The sequence below is a fragment of the Bubalus kerabau genome, chromosome 14 (assembly GCF_029407905.1).
Source record: "Bubalus kerabau isolate K-KA32 ecotype Philippines breed swamp buffalo chromosome 14, PCC_UOA_SB_1v2, whole genome shotgun sequence".
Lineage (NCBI taxonomy): Eukaryota > Metazoa > Chordata > Mammalia > Artiodactyla > Bovidae > Bubalus > Bubalus kerabau.
In genome coordinates this window covers 26,714,681-26,738,280 of record NC_073637.1, presented here as the reverse complement: position 1 = coordinate 26,738,280, position 23,600 = coordinate 26,714,681, and the positions used below count along the sequence as shown (strand labels likewise).

The window sequence follows — 23,600 nt, the reverse complement described above, 5'->3', positions numbered from 1 at the left end:
CAGAGCAGCTGGGCAAGAAAAAGAAAGGAAAGACATACACATTTGAACAGAAAACTCTCTCTTTTCAAAAGACATAATCTTGTATACATTTCCCTGGAGACTCAGTGGTAAAAAACTTGCCTGTAATGTAGAAGAAGCAGGTTTGATCCCTGGGTCGGGAAGATCAACTGGAGAAGTAAATGGCAACCCATTCCTGTATTCTTGCCTAGGAAATCTCATGGACAGAGGAGTCTGGCAGGCTATAACCCATGGGGTTGCAAAAGAGTTGGACATGACTTATCGACTAAAATAACAGTACTCTTGTATACACTGAAAAGCCTAAAGAATCCATGAAAAAACCCCTGAGTGCTAATAAAGTTCAGAAAATGTGAAACTAATACCGCTAAATCAGCTTATTTCTATATATTAACAATGAACAATTTATAAATGAAATTGAGAAAAAAATTCCTTGTAAATTACATCAATAAGAATAAAATAACTTCAGTTCAGTCACTCAGTTGTGTCCGACTCTTTGGACCCCATGGACTGCAGCACGCCAGGCCTCCCTGTCCATCACCAACTCCTAGAGTTTACTCAAACTCATGTTTATTGAGTCGGTGATGCCATCCAACCATCTCATCCTCTGTTGTCCCCTTCTCCTCCTCCCTTCAGTCTTTCCCAGCATCAGGGTCTTTTCCAATGAGTTAGTTCTTTGCATCAGGTGGCCACATCAGCTTGGAGTTTCAGCTTCAACATCAGTCCTTCCAATGAACACCCAAGACTGATCTCCTTTAGGATTTACTGGTTGGATCTCCTTGCAGTCCAAGAGACTCTCAAGAGTCTTCTCCAACACCAAGTTCAAAAGCATCAATTCTTTGGCACTCAACTTTCTTTATAGTGCAACTCTCACACCCATACATGACTACTGGAAAAACCATAGCTTTGACTAGATGGACATTTGTCGGCAAAGTAGTCTCTACTTTTTAATATGCTATCTAGGCTGGTCATAGCTTTTCTTCCAAGGAGCAAGCGTCTTTTAATTTCATGGCTGCAGTCATCATATCCAGTGATTTTGGAGCCCCCCCAAATAAAGTCTGCCACTGTTTCCATTGTTTCCCCATCTATTTGCCATGAAGTGAAGGGACCGGATGCCATGATCTTCGTTATTTGAATATTGAGTTTTAAGCCAGCTTTTTCACTCTCCTCTTTTACTTTCATCAAGGGCTCTTTAGTTCCTCTTCACTTTTTGCCATAAGGGTGGTGTCATTTGCGTATCTGAAGTTATTGATATTTCTCCCAGAAATCCTGATTCCAGCTTGTGCTTCATCCAGCCTGGCATTTTGCATGATGTACTCTTAGGAATAAATTTAACAAAAGAGGACAAGATTTGTAAACTGAAAGCTGCAAAACATCATTGAGAGAAATTCAAAGATGGAAATAAATGGGAAGATAACTCATTTAATGGGTCAGAAGACTTAATTTTGGTAAGATAACAATACTTTCCAACTTGATAGAGTGAATGCATTCCCTATCAAAATCCCAGCTTTTTTTTTTTAAGAAATTTACAACTTCATTCTAAAATTCATATACAAATTTAAAGACACAGAATATCCAAAACATCTTTAAAAAGAACAAAGTGGAAGGACTCAACACTTCCTGATTTCAAAACTGAGTACAAGCCTACAGTAATCAAAATTGTGCTTGGGACTTCCCCAGTGGTCCAATGACTGAGACTCAGTGCTCCCAATGCAGGAGTATGATCCCTGGTCAGGGAACTAGATCCTGCATGCTGCAACTAAAGATCCCGCATGCTACATGAAGACCCCGCATAGCTAACTAACCAACTAAAAGACTTCGATCCTGGCATAGGGATAGACCTACGTATAGGCTCATGCTCAGACATGTCTGACTCTTTTTGATCCCATGGGCTGTAACCCACCAGGCTCCTCTGTCCATGGGATTTCCTAGGCAAGAATACTGGAGTGGGTAGCTGTTCCCTTCTCCAAGGGAGCTCTCCAACCCAGGGATAGAACCCTTGTCTTTTGTGCTCCTGCATTGGCAGGTGGATTCTTTACCATTAGCTCCACCTGGGAAGCCCAGGGATAGACCTACTGATGAAGGGAAAAAAGGAGTTCAGAAATAAACACTTAACTGTATGGTCAATTGGTTTTCAAAAAGGAGCCAAGAGATTCACTTCCCCAAATGGTGGTGGACAACTGAATATACACATACAAAACAGTGAAGTTGGATCCCCAGTTCAGTTGCTCAGTCGTGCCCAACTCTTTGCGACCCCATGCACTGCAGCATGCCACATTTCCTCAACCTCATAGTAAGTGTTAAGTAAGTGTTAGTCGCTCAGTCGTGCCCAACTCTTTGTGACCCCATGGACTGCAGCCCACCAGGTTCCTCTGTCCATGAGATTTTCCCCAACCTCATACCATAATGAAAAAATAACACAGAATGGATCAAATACTGTCTTGCTGTATCTTATTGGTTCGCTGAACTCAGGGTAGGCAAGGCATGAGCTAGAAAGTGGATAAAAAGAAGCTGAAAGATGATGGGAGGAGCCGTATGAACTTCAGACTTGTTTATTCTCTAATGGCTGGTACAGCGGCCACAGCAGCAGACATGCTGTATATTCTCATGGTTGATCCAGTGGATGCAGCCATAATGCAGCCTCAAGGGCTTTTCAGCTGGAGCTTATATATGCTGACAGAACAAAAGTGGTCCATGGCCAAGCGGGTACATTGTGACCAGCATGTGCGGTGCTGTCAGTGATCTCAGCTGTTACATAATCATATATTTACAAACTGCGGGGTGAGAGGCTGCAGCACGAGAGAGAGTGACCACTGCCAACTTGGCTGATTTGCTCTTTCCCTACAAGTGCCTATGTATAAGAGCTAAAACCGTATAACTCTTAGGAGAAAACATAGCCTTAAGTCTTCATGACCTTGGATTTGGCAATGCTTCTTAGATATGACACCCAAAGTGACCAATAAAAAGACAGGTACACCTTCCCTGGTGGTCCAGTCGCTAAGATTCCGCACTCCTAGCGCAGGTGTCTGGGTTCAAACCCTGGTCAGGAAACTAGATCCCACATGCTGCACCTAAGACCCAGAAGAGCCAAATAAATACTTTTTAAAAAGATAGGTAAATGGGACTTCAACAAAATTACACACCTTTGTTCATCCAAAGATATTATCAAGAAAGTGAAAAGACAACCAGCAGAATGGGAGGAAATGTTTGAAAATCATGTCTGATAAGGGTATAGCATCCAGAATATGAAAAGAACTCTCAAAAGTGAACAAGAAAAAGACGAATACTGAGTTAAAAAAATAAGCAAACGGTTTGAGTAAACATGTTCCAAAGATTTACAAAGGGCCAATAATCACATAAAAACATTTTGACTCATTAGGGAAATGCAAATCGAACCCAGAATGAGGTATTATTTCACACCAACCAGGAGGGCTGTACTTAAAAACATGGAGACAAAAGTAACAGTTGACAAGGACACAAAGAAATCGGAACCCTCTTACCTTGCTGGTGGGAACATACAGTGGTGCAGCCACTTCGGAAAATAGTTTGTCCGAAAAAGTTAAAAACACACTATTACCGAACCAGGTTTGTTTGCCCAGCTTGAGCAAGCCAAATGCTGAGACGCTGAGGTTTGCCCTCAGAGAAAGCACTTACTCACAAGACAGCCATGCAGGAAACCTCAGTCCCACCTGCCCAGGGGGAGGGGCTTGGGCTAATTATGGAATAAGCCTTGGAGTGGGGGGTCTGGAGGGTGGGGAAAGGTGACTGAGGATAAGAAAAAGGTGAAGTCATCCTGGTTGTGCAGGTACAACTGAGCTGCTTGCTTCTCTGTGGGATGCTCTGATGTTTTGGGCCATCTCAGGTCACAAAGTCATGATCAGACATTTGAGCCTGTGCAGTTGGAGGGTCTGTGGTCCCAACCAGGGTTTTACAGGCTTCAGCTCAAATTGGATACACGTTCCTGAAAAACAACTCCCACAAGCCTCTTGTTTAGGCTACCGTGAACCTTCGGTTCAGTTCAGTCGCTCAGTCGTGTCTGACTCTTTATGACCCCATGGACTGCAGCACACCAAGCCTCCCTCTCTATCACCAACTCCTGGAGTTTACTCAAACTCATGTCCATTGAGTTGGTGATGCCATCCCACCATCTCATCTTCTGTTGTCCCCTTCTCCTCCCGTCTTCAATCTTTCCCAGCATCAGGGTCTTTTCCAAGGAGTCAGTTCTTCACATCAGGTGGCCAAAGTATTGGAGTTTCAGCTTTAGAATCAGTCCTTCCAATGAATATTCAGGACTGATTTCTTTTAGGATGGACTGGTTGGATCTCCTTGCAGTCCAAGGGACTCTCAAGAGTCTTCTCCAACACCACAGTTCAAAGCATCAATTCTTTGGCACTCAACTTTCTTTATAGTCCAACTCTCACATCCATAAATGACCACTGGAAAAACCATAGCTTTGACTAGACGGACCTTTGTTTGCAAAGTAATGTCTCTGCTTTTTAATATGCTGTCTAGGTTGGTCATAACTTTTCTTCCAAGGAGCAAGTGTCTTTTAATTTCATGGCTGCAGTCACCATATCCAGTGATTTTGGAGCCCCCCCAAATAAAGTCTGCCACTGTTTCCATTGTTTCCCCATCTATTTGCCATGAAGTGATGGGACCAGATGCCATGATCTTTGTTATTTCAATGTTGAGTTTTAAGCCAATTTTTTCACTCTCCTCTTTCACTTTCATCAAGAGGCTCTTTAGTTCCTTCTCGCTTTCTGCCATAAGGGTGGTGTCATCTGCATGTCTGAGGTTATTGATATTTCTCCTGGCAATCTTGATTCCAGCTTGTGCTTCATCCAGCCCAGAATTTCTCATGATGTACTTTGCATATAAGTTAAATAAGCAGGGTGACAATATTCAGCCTTGGCATACTCCTTTCCCAATTTGGAACCAGTCTGTTGTTCTATGTCCAGTTCTAACTGTTACTTCCTGACCTGCATACAGATATCTCAGGAGGCAGGTCAGGTGGTCTGGTATTCCCATCTCTTTAAGAATTTTCCACAGTTGGTTGTGATCTACACAGTCAAAGGCTTTGGCATAGTCAATAAAGCAGATGTTTTTCTGGAATTCTCTTGCTTTTTCAATGATCCAACACATGTTGGCAATTTGATTTCTGGTTCATCTGCCTTTTCTAAATCCAGCTTGAACATCTGGAAGTTCACGGTTCACGTACTGTTGAAGACTGGCTTGAAGAATTTTGAGCATTACTTTGCTAGTGTGTGAGATAAGTGCAATTGTGAGATAGTTTGAACATTCTTTGGCATTGCCTTTCTTTGGGATTGGAATGAAAACTGACATTTTCCAGTCCTGTGGCCACTGCTGAGTTTTCAATTTGCTGGCATATTGAGTGTAGCACTTTCACAGCATCTTTAAGGGTTTGAAATAGCTCAACTGGAATTCCATCACCTTTACTAGCTTTGTTAGTAGTGATGCTTCCTAAGGCCCACTTGACTTCACATTCCAAGATGTCTGGCTCTAGGTGAGTGATCACACCATTGTGATTGTCTGGGTCATGGAGATAGTTCTGTGTATTCTTGCCACCTCTTCTTAGTATCTTCTGCTTCTGTTAGGTCCATCCCATTTCTGTCCTTTATCGAGCCCATCTTTGCATGAAATGTTCCCTTGGTATCTCTAATTTTCTTGCAGAAATCTGTAGTCTTTCCCATTCTATTGTTTTACTCCGTTTCTTTGCACTGATCACTGAGGGAGGCTTTCTTATCTCTTCTTGCTATTCTTTGGAACTCTGCATTCAGATGCTTATATCTTTCTTTTTCTCTTTTGCCTTTCACTTCTCTTCTTTTCACAGCTATTTGTAAGGCCTCCTCAGACAATCATTTTGCCTTTTTGCACTTCTTTTTCTTGGGGATGGTCTTGATCCCTGCCTCCTGTACAATGTCATGAAACTCCGTTCATAGTTCTTCAGGCACTCTATCAGATCTAATCCCTTGAATATATTTCTCACTTCCATTGTATAATTGTAAGGGTTTTGATTTAGGTCATACCTGAGTGGTCTAGTTTTTTTCCCTACTTTCTTCAATTTAAGTTGAATTAGGCAATAAGGAATTGGCAATCTGAGCCACAGTCAGCTCCTGGTCTTGGTTTTGCTGACTGTATAGAGCTTGTCCATCTTTGGCTGCAAAGAATGTAATCAATCTTATTTCAGTATCGACCATCTGGTGATGTCCATGTGTAGTCTTCTCTTGTGTTGTTGGAAGAGGGTGTTTGTTATGACCAGTGTGTTCTCTTGGCAACCTTGAACCTTGAATCATGAACCACGAACCTTGGTAGAAGCTTGATCAGTGAAGGCAGGTGTCAGGACAATTAAATCAAACTTGATGCTAAGTTTATTATTTCTTTAGCAAGTTACAGTTTAACGGATCTAACTGATGAGTACCCTCATGTTCAATAGAGTCACCATATGATCCAGCGAATCCACTCTTAGCTCTGTGTTGTTGTTCAGTCGCTAAGTCATCTCTGACTCTTTGTGATCCCAAGTGCTGCCAGGCTTCCCTGTTCTTCACCATCTCCCAGAGTTTGCTCAAACTCACATCCACTGAGTCGGTGATACCATCCAACCATCTCATCCTCTGTCATCCCCTGCTCTTCCTGCCCTCCATCTTCCCAGGGTCTTTTCCAGTGAGTCAGCTCTTCCCATCAGGTGGCCAAAGAACTGGAGCCTCAGCTTCAGCATCAGTCCTTCCAATGAATATTCAGGGTTGATTTCCTTTAGGATTGACTAATCTCCTTGCAGCCCAAGGGACTCTCAAGAATCTTCTCCAACACCACAGTTTGAAAGCATCAATTCTTCAGTGCTCAGCCTCATATAGGACCTTTAAAACCTATGTTCACACAAAAAGTTGGCTATGAATGTTTGTAGCAGCACAGTTCATAACAAGTAGGAAAAGGCTCCGCCCTCCTTACCTTCCTCCCTCTTTCTTTCTCTCTCTGTCTCATCCCCCTGCCTGCTTTCTCCTTTCTCTCTCTACCCAAGTTCCCTTACTCTCCGGGGAGGTTGGTTGGGCCCAGCAGGCCCAAGGGACCATGGTTCTCACTTCTTATCTCTGTCCAGTTGAGCTTCATGGATAAGCTTCGGAGGCTCAGCTTAAGGTGAAACTGAAAAGCAAAGCCAACCACTTCTCTAATTCTAGCCCTTGGGCCTGTCTTTCCCTTGGGCAACAGGAGTTCCCCTGTGACATGGCCTGGCAGGGGCTGCTCTGGGACTGGAGCCAGGACATTACAGCATGAAGCCACCCATAAATGAGGCAACTGTGTCTGATTCCATGTACTAGTGTCGATTACATGAGCAAGAATGTGAGGATCTTGGCACAACATGTTGATGCATTGCCTGACCTTTTCTGATCATACACATGATGCTTTCTTTATCAGAAACCAAATAGTGGGTTTGTTCTCCAGGCAACTGCCTGTGTCCCCTTGAGCCTGCCTGTCTTACCTACCTCTGTATCTCCATCACCTAAAAAGTGCTTTACAGCAAGTGGGTGCTAAGTTAACATGAATGAATGAAATGTTTGTTAAATCATCTATCTAGCTTTCCCTCATTCCCTAACAGGGCCTTCCATACACTTGGTGTTCAGAACATGTTTGATGAATCAACTGTACATTTGAATGTGCAGGTGGAGTGCTTATTCTTCCTTAATCTGGAGTCAGGCGCCCATAGGTTCTGAGCTATAAACGAGGAATGTGTGTGCTCAGTCACTCAGTTGTGTCTGACTCTTTGTGACCCTATGAACTGTAGCCCACCAGTCTCCTCTATCCATGGAATTTTCCAGGCTTCTTGCCAGTATTCTTTACTGGAGTGAGTTGTCATTTCGTACTCCACAGGATCAAACCCTAGTCTCTTGCACCTCCTACACTGGCAGGTGAATTCTTTACCACTAGCGCCACCTGGGAAGCCCGTAAAAGAGGAAGGCTTAAATTCAACTCAGAAAATCTGAGGTTGCATCCTGGATTTGCCACTTCCCTGGTGGCTCATATTGTAAAGAATCTGCCCGCAATGCAGGAGACCTGGGTTCGATCCCTGGGTCGGGAAGATCTCCTGGAGGTGGAAATGGGTACTCACTCTAGTATTCTTGCCTGAAGAATTCCATGGACAGAGAAGCCTGTCAGGCTACAGTCCATGCGGTCACAAAGAGTTTGACATGACTGAGCATGCAAGCTCACACACATACACACACGTTCCACCACTGAATTAGTTTTAGTTGTGAATTCAGGAAAACAACTGGTTTGACTAAATTGTTTAACCATATTGACAGCTTATTTTATTTCGAACAATCACACATATATAAAGTATGTTTACAGCGTTTCTCAATAGAAGGAACCAGTTATGCCATCAGGTTACATAAGCAGATAGCTTGAGCAGTTCTCTCTACTTTCTCTTCCTCTAGTTTGAGTTCCCAAGTTTTGTATGTCCCTGTTCATGGGATGGGGTGTTGGACTCGGGCTCTGTGTTCTCTGAGGCTCAGAACAAGCTCTTCCTCTGAACATCAGTGTGGACCCTTCACTACCCTATAAATACAGAGGAAATTGATAGACTACAGAGGGATTAAAGTGTTTATATAAGCTCGGTTCATGCCAGGCCTTCTGGCAGCTCAAACATCCTCCTTTCTGCATCAGAGCACTTACTTTTTGTCTTGTTGCTGTGGAAACCCCATAGGTCAGAGCCCACGCCAGACACACATGCTGGGCATGTGTGTATGTGTTTGTAATAAAAATTTACAGTTTGAAACATAGCAGAGAATAAAAAAGTAAGTAAATGACTTTCCAATTCAGCTGGCATTTGCCTATTTCCTGATACTCCGATCACTGCGCTAGCCACACTGAGATGCCATGGCACCCAAGCCTGAAACGGTGTGCTTGACTCCTCAGGAGACCTTGCAGGTATTTACCTGCAACCCGTGAAGAGTTGTGATGACATAAGGAGCATCTCAGTCCCCATTCGGCAGATTAGAGGCAGCGTGTTAGGGGTGTGATGGATCCTTGTTTGGACAGGACGGTAGAGAGAAGTGACATCCTAGAAGGAAGATGTAAACCACAAAGAAAAGTACGAACATGGACATCTGTGTCTCTGCTTTTCCTCAGCCCACTGAAGAAAAGGGGGTGTGTGTGTCCTGGGCTTTTTTGTCTAGAAAAGGGACAGTGAGAGAAGAAGTAGGAAGAATAGATGAGGCTAAAGGGAATCCAGGTTATATTTGAAAGGAGTTTCGTGGTGTGCTGAGAGGGGATGGGGAAGACAAGGCTTAAGAACATTTTCTTTGAGTTGTGAATGTACTTCTCCTTTAGCATTTTGAAAACATTCTAATTTTTACAAAATTATAAATACACCGGAAACTTCAGATAATTTCTAGAGGCCCCAAGTACCATTTTTTCCACATTTGTCATTTGTTTGCTTGAGAGGTTAAACTGGTTAACCCAAGCGTTAAACTGGTTGGCTCTTAGGTTGGTGTTTACTCTGATTGTGACTTTCTGTTGTGACAGCCCAGTTAATGTAAAGGTTTCACCTTTGATGAGTTATATAGAAAACAGACACAGGAATTCAAAAAGGCACACCAGTCTAAATGTATTTAATGGGTGCAATGCCCTAGAAATATCTAAATGGACTGAAAAGTCTATGTACTGCCACAGAATGGTGGATATTCATAACTATGACCACAAATCCCCCATGAGAAAATATTTGTAGTTTCTGTTTAAGGAGGCAAAAAAGCATGAAATGAATCTATGGATTCTGTAGCCAAGAACTGGAGACCAAGTACCCACCAGTAGAGAATCAGTTAACTAAATAATAGTACATTTAGTCAATGGAAGACTATACACACAGAAAAAAAATGAAGAGATCTTACAGATACAAATGTAATACATACAGATGTGTGTTGTCATGGGAAACATTCACGATATTCATTTTTTTGTGCTATATAAAGCCTTTAATGGAATCCCACCTTTGCATGTGTGTCTATGTATGACTCACCAACTATCTCCTCCTTGTCGAGTCCAGCAGTCCTTTCTCTGTCCTCTTCCTTGACCTTAGAGTAGAGTGTGATGCACTTATCTTTCTTCAAGGGCATCTTCCTCTTCCTGTGGCACTGTATTCTCTCGGTTTTATTCCTGCTGTTTCTTCCCCATCTCCTCTTTGTCGCTCTCTGACTGATGGGAAGAAATGGGCTGCTCTGGGGTCTGGTGTTGGATTCTATTCTTTTCTTGGGCTTAATTGTCTCCCTGGACTTTCCTGTGGCTCAGATGATAAAGAATCTGCCTGCAATGCAGGGGACCTGGGTTTGATCCCTGGGTCAGGAAGATCCCCTGGAGGAGGGAATGGCAGCCCACTCCAGTATTGTTACCTGGAAAATTCCACGGACAGGGGAACCTGGCAGGCTACAGTCCATGGGGTTGCAAAGAGTCTGACATGACTGAGCGACTCACAACTTTCAATTTCACATTGTCTCCCAAGGTGATATGATATAGTTTCTGGGCTCTAAACATCATTCAAACACTGATGACTTGTGATTCCTATTTCCACCTTTGACTCTTCTCCCTTGTTTCAAACTCAAGTTCAATTGTTAACCTGACAACACAGCAGCCTGTGTAGCTGAAGACACTGTTTTGATCTGCCGCCCTCCAAAATCTCTTTCCCTTCTCTCAAGTGTCCTGTATGTGACTGAGCTCTTGCCTGTCTTTTGTCTTACATCTTAACCAAGATTTCCCTCATTCACTCTGCTCCAATGTATCCTACATCCTTTCTGGTTCTTAGATAGACCAAGCTCATCCTTAACTCAGGACTTCTGCGTTTGCTCTTTCTTCTTGGATTTCTCGTCCTTCTAGTTTTGTCTTGGCTAATCCCTTGATCTCAGAGGAGCAAGTCACCATGCCTACAGTTGCTCTCATGCCCTGATAGCTCTCTGCACTTTGCCTTATTTTATGACTTATATTTTATTATCTGTCTCTCAACTAAAATAGTGCCTTCATTAAAGCAGGGAATCAGGTCTTATTAATACCTGTAGTCAGAATACCTTTAAAGAGTTCTTGGTACAGAATAGACGTTCAATTACTACATAAGTGTGCAAAGAAATAAAGTTTGGGAGGATATACACACCAAACAGCTAACAGTTCTGAGTGGGGAGATGTGGCAGAGGTAGATTATGAGTTGACTTTCCCTTTCTACTAAGATATGTTTCAGTTAGTCTTGAATTAATGGAAATTAAGCTATACTCCTTTAACAATCAGAAAAATTAATAAACCTATTTTCACTTAGAAAAAGTGGCTGATAAAGTTTTGATGCTTTAAGATAAACTATGTTGTGGGGAACTTGCCTGGCGGCCCAGTGGTTAAGACTTCACCTTCCAGTACAGGGGGTGTGGGATCAATCCCTGGTCCGGGAGATAAGACCCCACATGCCAAAAAGCTAGAACATAAAACAGAAGGACTATTGTCATAAATTTAATAAAGACTTAAAACACTAGACTGTGTTTAGCTGTAGGATAAATTTTTGTGGGAAACTTTCTTTCTTGAGGGTGATAGGTAAGTAACATGTTACTATATATAGTAAAATCCCTCTGCTTTTGTAAAAGCACTGAAACGTGAAGCAGCAGAAACATTTCACTCAGTTCTCTTTCCTTTGAACTTTACAGCTCTTTCTCTCGTAAATCATTTAAATTGATTTCTTTTTAAAGGTAACAAGATCAAATCATTAGCTTAATGATAACTTGTACTTACTTTTCTTTGCCTTATTATATTTTACATCTCTATTTGATATGTTCATCTTGAACAGGTTTATTTGTTCTTTTCATAAGCGTCCTAAATTTGTAATACTGGCTGTCATTCCCAGGTCTGAATGTTAAGTCAACATACGTTTGAGTGACCTTCAACTTATCAAGTATGGCAGGCCTCTGATTGTTTTGGAACCTCTTCTGATACTTGTGGACTTAGTTCAAGGCCAGTTATTTTATTTTATTTTTTTTACCTAATAGGGATGGTTAATTGTTTGCTTTGATCACTCAAGTGAAGCATCTTACCGTGTATAAAAAGTCTAGCTGGAGTCTGTTGTTACATCCTTACCTTTCTCATCGCAGACGCTCTTCCTCAGAGGTTTCACATTAGATTTGCAAAATGATGAGCCTCTCTTTGATTTGGGGGATTGTTATAGCAGTGTGCTGTTGTTTATACCTACTTGGAATGAGAAGAAGGTAAGTTTTATCTTTAAATTGCATTTTTGTTCATTCATTTATTTAACTTTCATTGTTATACCATACAGTTGGTTTTCTGTACTTACAAATGCTGGCATTTTCTTACTTAATATTTTTAAATTAAAAAAAATTTTTAGTATCTTTTTTATTATATCTCACAAGAGCTATAATGGCAATGTTTCCTTTTTAGCATTGAAATATATTAGTCTTAATGTAAAAATGGACAAACTTGTTAAACATCACTGACAGAAACTTTGTAAGATCTGTGTGTGTGCGTATGTCTGTGTGACCATGTGTGCATACAAAGTGTGGGGTAGTAAGGACAGATGTGGTCAGTGGGATCTGCAGTTCTATCTTGTAGATTAAATACAGGCTCTGACTAAATAAATGTTCCCTTTTCAGATAGTTCTTGTGCACTGTGTACACTCAGGCTGAGCTGGACAAGAGCATAGAGCCTGCAGTGATCATCCTATTCTTCTTCTTTTTTTAAGCTTTATTTTATTTATTCATTCAGTTTTAGCTTCACTCGGTCTTTGTTGCTGCGAGGGCTTTCCCTAGTTGTGGTGAGCGGGGGCTACTCTTTGCTGCAGTGCTCAGGCTTCTCACTGCAGCGGTTCCTCTTGTCGTGGAGCACGGGCTCTAGGTGCTCACACTGCGCAGGCTTCAGGAGTTGTGATGTGTGGACTCTGGCTGTGAGTCGCTGGCGCCAGACGGCAGGCTCAGAAGTTGTGGCACATGGACTTAGTTGCTCCGCGGTAGGTGGGATCTTCCCAGACCAGGGATCAAACCCATGTCCCCCTAACATCAGGGTTAAGAATCTATTATTATTACTAATGATAATCAATCATGGTGAACTGGGAAACTGCTAAACACATGAGACATCACTTATTTGTGTGCATCATTTACAATTGGTTGAAGAAATACAATAAAGTCAGATATATCCACCATAATTATTTAACTTCTGATTGGTTCAAAGAGCATTTGGGGGAGGGCATATAAATATTCTCGACTATGTCAGTCTGCAAAACAGAATTACCCACTGCATATCTTCAGCTATGTAGGCTGCTATGGGTTGTCTATCTTTTAACAGGTTTTCTGTTTTTTCCTTTTCAGTATTTTAATTCAGGCTTAGTAATTTCTATTTTTAATTAAACTACTTACCTGCAAACTACGAAAATTAAAATCATTATTTTATGCTATGTTATTCTACAAAGAGGGAGAGTGGTTTCTGTTGGAAAATAAATGTTTATTTTATTAAATGAAAACATTTAAAATAGCATGAACATTAAATTATAATGCTAGATTATAAGAAAGAGCATTAAATTATAATCAATAACCATGTCAATACCTATCTTATTTAATTTCATTCTATAATGTGCTAATTTCTCAGATTCCCCTCTTCAACTATCATTACAGAATAATAAAATGTTTAAACTATGAAGATTTTTAAAACTTCAATTCTGCAATCCTTTCTGTCATTCAGTATGCTATACCTTTAGAGAAGACAATAAAATAAGACAGTTTGAGATACTCAGGCAAACAATGCTTAGAAACAAATATAAACACTACAATGTAATTTCATTTCTACACTGAGAGCAAAAATCTTATTGGCCTTGGTTGACCCTTTTATCCTCATGATTGGGAAGAATGAGCAGCATATATTAGACGTTCAGTAAGGGCTTCTCAGGTGGTGCAGGGGTAAAGGATCCCCCTGCCAATGCAGGAGATGCAAGAAATTCGGGTTTGATTCTCTGGGTCAGGAAGATCCCCTGGAGATGGAAATGGCAACCCACTCTAGTATTCTTGCCTGGGAAACTTCATGGACAGAGGAGCCTGGCAGACTACAGTCCATGGAGTTGCAAAAGAGTTGGACATGATTGAGCATACCGTACACAAACACACGTGTGCACACATACACATACGTGTTTGCTGAATGGATGCATGGATGGATGGATGGATTTATCTATTATTTTTACCAACACATCATGTTACTAAGTTAAGATGACTCATTATTTTAGTAAAGGAGCAGGGCCCCACCAACCAAAAAAAATCAATAGAGTTTGAAATTTGACATCAGTGGTAGTAAACTTAATATAAATAAACATAAACAAAGAACTATGTACAGTTTTCCATATTTACCATCTCTGTTTCTTACAGGCAGATGGGCGAACCACCTCTGGAGAATGGGCTGATTCCGTATCTGGGTTGTGCTCTGCAGTTTGGTGCCAATCCTCTCGAGTTCCTCAGAGCGAATCAAAGGAAACATGGTCATGTTTTCACCTGCAGACTGATGGGCAACTATGTTCACTTCATCACAAATCCCTTGTCATATCATAAAGTACTGTGCCATGGAAAGTACTTTGATTGGAAAAAATTTCACTTTACTGCTTCTGCAAAGGTAACCAGATTTGCATTTACATAACATTAGACTTGTTTATTTTCTACCTTGTCTATGTCAATCTATTTAACCATTCTGATGTACTCCAATTGAAAGACAGAGATGTTGAAGAGAGCTACCCTTACATGAAGATTCTTAGAAACATAATAAACCAAATTGGACATAATCTCTTGGTACTACCATTTAAAAAGTTGAAATAGGTATAGATTTGTCATTTTCTAACCAGTTTACGAGGGTGAAATAAAAACTAAATGTTTTACTGGAGTAGATGGTACTGTATAAGACAGATTAAAAACTCACTCATGTCAATAATTTTTACACAACACCCAAAGTGCACGTGGGAACTTAACATTCAATAGTTGTTTTACCACACTCATGCCACACAATTGTTTAATTTTGTTAAGGAATTTTCCAGATATTTTGGCATCACTTTAAAAGGCTCTTCTACAGAGAAAAATGAATCAATATTAACTGAGTTTCTGAAAAGAAATATTAGATCTGGTCTCTGCTCCTAAGTAACTTAAAATCTGGTTAAGATATATCTACAAAGAATATGAAAGAGAACCAATGATAAAAAAAAAAATCTTCAAACTTCCCTGGTGGTCCAGTGGCTAAGACTCTGCACTCCCAATGCAGAGGGCCTGGGTTCGATCCCTAGTCAGGGAACTAGATCACAGATACCTCAACTAAGAGTTCCCAAGTACCCTAATTAAGACCCAGTGCAGCCAAATAAATAAATAAACATTTTAAAGAAATACTCTTGATTAACACCAAATTAACATGCAAATAAATGCAGAAGCATAGAAAAATAAGAGAAGAACAGAGTGGTACAAGGAAGGAAGTTTCACTGATAATCTGGGACTTAAAGTTGGCCTTGAAGGATGTGATTTGGCCATTTATTTGAAGTGGTATTTCAAATATAACTGCTATGAAATTGCAGGTGGGAAGGCTGGTTCCCCCCTCCTCCCCTTTTTTAACAAGTAGAGAATCATGAAGAATCACGCTGTTTACTAGTCCTGCTGCTAAGTCACTTCAGTCGTGTGACCCTATGGACCACAGCCCACCAGGCTCCTCTGTCCATGGGATTCTCCAGGCAAGAGTACTGGAGTGGGTTGCCATGCCCTCCTCATTTACTAGTCCCGGGTCAGGCTTAATTTCTTTTCCTCCCCACATTTTATTGCCCATCAGGCATTTGGACACAGAAGCATTGACCCGAGTGATGGAAACACCACTGATACCATAAGCAAAACTATCATCAAGACCCTGCAGGGTGACGCCTTGAGCTCCCTCACGGAAGCCATGATGGGAAACCTCCAGCTTGTCCTGAGACCCCAGGGGCCACCACAGCCCCCCACACCCACCTGGGTGACCGAGGGGATGTACTCCTTCTGCTATCGGGTCATGTTCGAAGCTGGCTACTTGACGCTCTTTGGCCGCGATCTCGCAGGGCAAGATGCCCAAAAGGCGCTCATTCTAAACAGCCTGGACAACTTCAAGCAATTTGACAAAATCTTTCCTGCCCTGGTGGCTGGCTTCCCCATCCATGTGTTCAAGACAGGACACTACGCCCGGGAGAAGCTGACAGAGGGCTTGAGACTCCAGAAGCTCAGAGAAAGAGACCACATCTCAGAACTGGTCAGATTTCTGAATGACACATTCGCCACCTTGGACGACACAGAGAGAGCCAAGTCACTCCTCGCAGTCCTCTGGGCATCGCAAGCAAACACCATTCCAGCCACTTTCTGGAGCTTGTTTCAAATGATTAGGTAATTAGCAGATTATCCATTAATTTCTTTATTTTAGTTGAAAGCAGAAATTCAACCATTGTAACTAAAAAAAACTCATAGTACCTTCTCATGCTGTCAATCATGAATGTGGCATTTACCCTTGTAAATGTTCAACATTTACATCGGTTCATCTGATCCTCTAAAAAGAGCTGTGACCGGTAAATGCATCTTATAGAAGCAGAGACTGATCGTCCTGGGGAAAGGAACGTACTGGTACAGGGTCAATGAGGCTGTCTGTACCTAGAGCCCTTTTCCTTAAGGCCAGGTTGTTCTTCACGACGCCTCTTTAAGTGCATGAGTTTGGTCTTTATAATCATAAAAATATCCTTATGTGATTGCTGATGAACTGTCAGCAAAAAGGACAGTGCGTGCATGCTTGCTAAGTCACTTCAGCCTGCCTACATTAGCTGTTTTTTCACTCAGTTAGTGGTTGCTGTAATACTATTTGACCAACTCTAATACCTATGAATTAATCATAATATACTGTTATTGATGGATTTAGCTAGATTTTGCCTTTTAAGTTCAGCTCAGTTCAGTTGCTCAGTCATGTCTGACTCTTTGCAACCCCATGAATCACAGCACGCCAGGCCTCCCTGTCCATCACCAACTCCCGGAGTTCACTCAGACTCACGTCCATTGAGTTAGTGATGCCATCCAGCCATCTCATCCTCCGTCGTCCCCTTCTCCTCCTGTCCCCAATCCCTCCCAGCATCAGAGTCTTTTCCAATGAGTCAACTCTTCTCATGAGGTGGCCAAAGTACTGGAGTTTCAGCTTTAGCATCATTCCTTCCAAAGAAATCCCAGGGCTGATCTCCTTCAGAATGGACTGGTTGGATCTCCTTGCAGTCCAAGGGACTCTCAAGAGTCTTCTCCAACACCACAGTTCAAAAGCATCAATTCTTCGGCGCTCAGCTTTCTTCACAGTCCAACTCTCACATCCATACATGACCACTGGAAAAACCATAGCCTTGCCTTTTAAACACTGTATATAAAAAAAACTTGGATGCAACATAAACTTTGCATAATATGATTTCTTTCCCAAAGGTTAGTCTTTTGGGAATTTGACATTCAAACGTTTTATTGAATTATTCCAGTTAAACTGGATGTTGCACAGACACAAAATTACTATTCAATTGGATTGGGAATGCCAAAGTTCTGTTGAGGGCTTCTAATTTTATGTCTTTAAAATATTTTTTTTTTAAATTTCAGATAAAAAACTCACCTGTCTCAAAGATTAAATGTCTTCTAAAATGTTTACTTCGGAAAGCTCTGTCTGGAGTAAATTCACATATTAACAGCAAGGTTACAAACAGCAATTTTATATCCTATAAGTAATAGTAGCCATTTCCTGACAGTCATGCAGAGACATCGATCCTGGTCTGTGGACACCTCACCAGGTGCTGAGGATCCAGTGAGTGTCAGTGTCCTAAAATGAAGTTGCATTCATTTCACAGGTCCAAGTGTCAGAGGAATAAATTATCATACAAGTGGAAAAGCTGCTTTATGTGGAATCATAGGGATTTTAAGAGTGAATTTAAATTTCCTTTGGCAGTTTAGCTAGTACTTTAGAATCGTTATCTTGGAGGCAACTTTCTCTCTCACTTGCCATGTAATGACTACTTTGACCATTTAATCCTTATTAGAATCACTTATTTAAAAGTCTGGCCAAAGTTTTACTTTTATGTAGCGAGACCCTTTCATCAGTTCTTGCTGATATCCAAGGACTTAAAAAACTATAGGGATTTCCTTGGTGGTTCAGGGCTGACTCCATACTCCCCATTGCAGGGGGCCCAGATTCGATCCCTGGTCAGGGACTAAGAGTTCACAAGCCGCAACTGAGAGTTCACATGCTCCAACTAAGACCTGGAGTAACTAGAAAAATATTTTAAAAGACAACTATAAAACAGAGTAAAAAATAAATGGAAATGTCCCTGTATCACCTTCTCTGTATCTTGACCTGTATCTGATTAAAAGAAGGGGGAAATGCCTATTTGCAGACTTTTTGGTAGAGAAAAAACTTATGCTCTGTACATCTTTTCTTTTCTCTTAACTTTTCATAGAAACCCGGAGGCAATGAAAGCGGCCACTGAAGAAGTAAATAAAACACTAGAGAACGCTGGTCAAAAAGTTAGCTTTGAAGACAATCCAATTCATTTGAATCAGACACAGTTGGACAACATGCCCATGCTAGGTGTGCTTGTGTGTGTGTTACATGTTATTTTCTGTGTCCTCCTACCAGCGATCGTCAGCTCACATCACACACTTACTTGTTGCAGGCGTTATGTCCCATCTGACCCTCCAGCAACCCTATGCCTGGAGACTAGTACTGTTTCTATATGACAAGTGAGGAGATAGCCATTTACAGGTTATGTCACAGCCTGGGATGGGATGGAGACACCAGTGACAGCCTGACATGGAGCTCTTGACCCTACACTCTCAAGCTTTTCTCTGCACTTCCTCCCTTGCTACTGCTTTTACCTCTCTTCTTATAGTTAGTACATTATTCGTGTGCATGAAATCAAAGGGGAAAAGGTATCACCATGAAACCACAATTAGCTGCATGGGTTGGGAAATGGGGTGGACGGTTATTTCATTGAAAAATGTTTGATTCTCTGGATTTTATAGAAATACAGAAGTACTGTGTTTTTAAGTACGAAAAAAGTTTTCTCTTGCTTTTGTTACATTTCTTTAGAGGAAAGAAACCAGTGTATGCTTTCGGGGCAGTGTGTCTTAGCGGAAGGGACAGGGAGGCAAGAAGCACAGGCCCTGTGGGAGGGCTCTGACTTGCTGTGGAGACCTCGGACATGTCATTTCACTTTGGGGACCTTATTTTCTCATTTGTGAAATCAAGTGCTAACGTGCTATGATTTTATGCACAATTGTGTGATGAGCACTTAAAGCATGACAATTAAAAGGACAGAGACTGGAAGGTCTCATCATATATTTCAGCTATTCTCAGCATGTTCTTTGTGTCCCTTTATGTCCCTACGAGAATGCAGGGTGTACTCACACAACCCCAGGCAGTGTAATGATAAGTAGAGGTTCTTATAAACACCGAATCCCAGGGACGGAAGAGCCTGGTAGGCTGCTGTCTATGGGGTCGCACAGTTGGACACGGCTGAAGCGACTTCGAAGCAGAAACAGCAGCATAAACACCGAAGTGAAGCTGCATCTTGAACAAATATTTCCATATAAAAGTGTTAGTATATTAAATATCAAAAGTGATAAACTTTGAATAATTCACATAAAAGTTATTTACTGATTTTTTGCAATTATTAGATGTCTAGTATCATGTAGGAATAAGATTATTTTTCTGTAAAATTATGAAAGTCTAGTTCTCATTGATGATCAAGATTATATCAAGAGATTATAACTCAGGTTATTGGATTAAAAACACATTAGGCACAACTGAACCATTGATCACAGCACATAAAAAAGTTTGAGAAATTTGGATCTGGCCAGCTTCCCCTAGTCTGTTTAGGTTTGTGTTACTGGCTGCTAGGGGTATATCAGACTCTAGATTACATGGCCTTATAAATACTTTGTTCTTTCTTCTTCCTTTTCTCTCCTCCTTTGTTCCTCTTAAAATCTTTAGACAGTATCATCAAGGAGTCTCTGAGACTTTCCAGCGCTTCCCTCAACATCCGTACTGCTAAAGAGGACTTCACTTTGCACCTCCAGGACGGTTCCTATAATATCCGCAAAGATGACATCATAGCTCTTTATCCACAGTTAATGCATTTAGATCCAGAAATCTACCCAGACCCGTTGGTAAGTGACTGTTCATCAAAGTTCAGTGTCCGGGTGATGTGTACCCAGACTGAAATAAAAAGGAAATTTACCACTGCAGAATTCATTTGATCATTGAAACCACAGGGATTGTCTCTTTTATTAATGTCAAATATTCATATTATATTTTGGAGAATTTGGATGATGGCTGAAATTTTAATTTTTATTCTTGGTATTTGCCATCATATCTCTACTAGAGGCTTCCCTGGTGGCTCAGCAGTAAAGAATCCACCTGCCAATGCAGGAGAAGCAGGTTCAGTCCCTGGGTCAGGAAGATCCCCTGGAGGAGGAAATGGCAAACCACTCCAGTATTCATGCCTGGGAAATCCCATGGACAGAGGAGCCTTTTGGGCTACAATCTATGGTGTTGCAGAAGAGTGAGACATGACTTAGTGACTAAATATCAACAACAACAATCTAATAGATTATATCTGCAGTTGCAATAATAAAGCTGCCTCCTTCCTTCCTTAAAAAGTGCCTCTTCCCAAGTCTAGGAAATTAGAGGCTAATATACTGACTCCTCTAATTTCTGATCTAAATCCTTCTTTCTCGTTCTACCTAAAGGAGGGAGGAACTAGTCACCCAGGTAGGATGGTAGGTATAAAGCTCTCCCATTCCCCTCAATTCTCTTTAAATTCCTATTTCTTATTACTTTCTGATTCAAGGTAGGATATTTGCTATGTTACTCATATATTGGATTAAAAAAGAAAATTACTCTTTGGAACTTCCAGGTTTAGAAAAAGATTCTTTTTAAACTAGCTTATGCATTTGTTTCCTTTGTATCTTTATTGCAGACTTTTAAATACGATCGCTATCTTGATGAAAATGGGAAGACAAAGACCACCTTCTACAGTAATGGACTCAAGTTAAAATATTACTACATGCCCTTTGGGTCAGGAGTCACTATATGTCCTGGAAGATTATTCGCTGTCCAGGAAATCAAGCAGTTTTTGATCCTGATGCTTTCCTATTTCGAACTGGAGCTTGTGGAGAGCTGTGTCAAATGCCCACCTTTGGACCAATCCCGGGCAGGCTTGGGCATTTTACCACCATTATATGATATTGAGTTTAGATATAAATTCAAGCATTCGTGAACATATGCTTGGAGGCCCCTGATGCTGTTACAAGGCTGCGGCGCACCCTCACTCACCCGGCGCACCATCACTCACCAGTGCCCTGTGGGCAGGCGTGGTTAGTGGCAGTGGAACGCTGCAGCAGGTTCCCTTCTGCCCACCAGTGCTTGCTTGTGAATCTCAACATTTTGGTGATGGTTTCCAGATGCTGTTTCAGACTCTGCAAGTGAAAAAAAAAGAAACTAGTTTCTAGAAGCACAATAATTTGTTTTCATTTAAATAAGTCTGTGAGCCTTCACATTGCCAGGAACTGAATTTTATTATTTTCAGAGGGAAAAGTCTTTTTTTGTTGTTGCTTGTTTTTTCCCAGAATATTTGGCAAAAGTTCTTCTTTTTTTGTTTTCCTAAGGAAACTGTTTTATTTTTATATAAACCTCCCACGGTTATGCAAAAGGTACACATTCACGTTTTAGTGAAAATGCATGACTTTCTGATCAGATATGGGGCTCTTTGGGTATAGATGTATATTACAGAGGATATTTTAAAGGATTATATCAGGCCTTTTAATAAAAAATGTTTTCAGCTTTCCTTATATCTAGTATTTATGGCTTTTAAAATGACTGTCTTGATGTCTTGAGAACATTAAAGATGGTTTTACTATATTCTCTTTATATTTAATTTATTTTTGCTGGAAACTCTAATATCTGTGTCAGGTTTCAATCATTTTACCTACACTTTTATTAGATTTCATATTAATTGGAAGATTTTTTTCCAGAAAAGGCAGGTTTTTTTCTGATATTATTAACATGCATCTATGAAAACAATGTAGCTCTCATGTGATATATTTTAAAATTAAAATTGGATGATAATGACCATCTGAATGTTTTGGATATGAAACTGCAAAGAATTCATTAAATTGGCATTGTGTTTTATTTGAAAACTTTTTATCTTTAAACAAGTTGTAATCAAAGGAAATATAGTTTAGGCTATAGGACAGTGTTCAGCTATGGTGTACAACAGTGCTTTAGTGAAATATTTTAAGTACTGGAGTTATGAACTGTAATACTTTACTGATATTTCTCTATGTATATATTGTAAATTATATTAACTTTTTCCTTGCACTACAAATACTAAGATATATTGTAATATTTGCTAATGTTGAAATGATTCACTTTTCAGAAATAAAAGTGTGAATTTTTGTTTTAAATTTTTAAGTATTCCAAATGTTTAAAGCGATCACCTACTAAGTTACAACAATTTTGCTCATTTTTCATCTCACAGAAAAAGCAAAATAATTATTCACTCAAAAATCTCCTCCATACTTTATAAAATTCATTAAAGATTTTAAATCTTTCTATTTATTTAATTCATTAGTAATTGAATTTATTAATAATATAACCATGGGATTATCTCCCGTGTAAGTTATTTTTCATATCAAGAAAATTAAACTCATTTACATGTGCCCCAAGATTAACAAAATCCCCTTTTACAAAAAATTTGTTTTAGACTAAATTTCTAATATGGTTCCCTAATATATTTCATACAGACGCATCCTGGAGATACAATGGGTTTGATTCCAGTTCAGTTCAGTTCAGTCGCTCAGTCGTGTCCGACTCTTTGCGACCCCATGAATCGCAGCACGCCAGGCCTCCCTGTCCATCACCAACTCCCGGAGTTCACTCAGACTCACGTTTATCGAGTCGGTGATGCCATCCAGCCATCTCATCCTCTGTTGTCCCCTTCTCCTCCTGCCCCCAATCCCTCCCAGCATCAGAGTCTTTTCCAACGAGTCAACTCTTCGCATGAGGTAGCCAACGTACTGGAATTTCAGCTTCAGCATCATTCCTTCCAAAGAATACCCAGGACTGATCTCCTTTAGAATGGACTGGTTGGATCTCCTTTGGTTCCAGACCAACCCAATAAAGCAAGTCACATGAATTTTTTGGTTTCTGAGTGTATATAAAAGTTATGTTTTTACAGTATATTTTAGTCTATTAAATGTGCAATAGCACCTTACATCCGAACAAACAATGTACATACCTTAATTAAAAATACTTAATTGCTAAAAAGTGCTAATCATCATCTGATGGTTTGAACTTCTTTCAGAATTGGAGTGAGTCCTCTCAAACCCTGCCACTGCTTTAGCAACTAAGTTTACATATTCTCAGTTCTTTGTTGTCACTTCAGCTACTTTCATGGCATCTCCACCAGGAGTAGATTCCATCTCCAGATACCACTTTCTTCCCTTATCAGAAGAACTCATCATATGTTAAAGTTTTATCCTGAGGAGGCAGCAACTCAC

The 23,600-nt window shown here is 40.6% G+C and overlaps 1 protein-coding gene and 1 non-coding gene across 2 annotated transcripts; both read left to right on the top strand.

The window, feature by feature from the left end:
- Positions 1-12,174: 12,174 nt before the first annotated feature.
- On the top strand, positions 12,175-21,319 carry LOC129627222 (cytochrome P450 7A1). Its single transcript, XM_055546847.1, has 6 exons — positions 12,175-12,251; positions 14,409-14,649; positions 15,838-16,415; positions 18,497-18,627; positions 20,032-20,207; positions 21,020-21,319. The coding sequence occupies exons 1-6, from the start codon at positions 12,175-12,177 to the stop codon at positions 21,317-21,319; spliced, it is 1,503 nt and encodes a 500-aa protein (XP_055402822.1).
- On the top strand, positions 15,243-15,315 carry TRNAG-CCC (transfer RNA glycine (anticodon CCC)). The gene has a single exon. It is a non-coding gene; the product is annotated as a tRNA-Gly (tRNA).
- Positions 21,320-23,600: the final 2,281 nt, after the last annotated feature.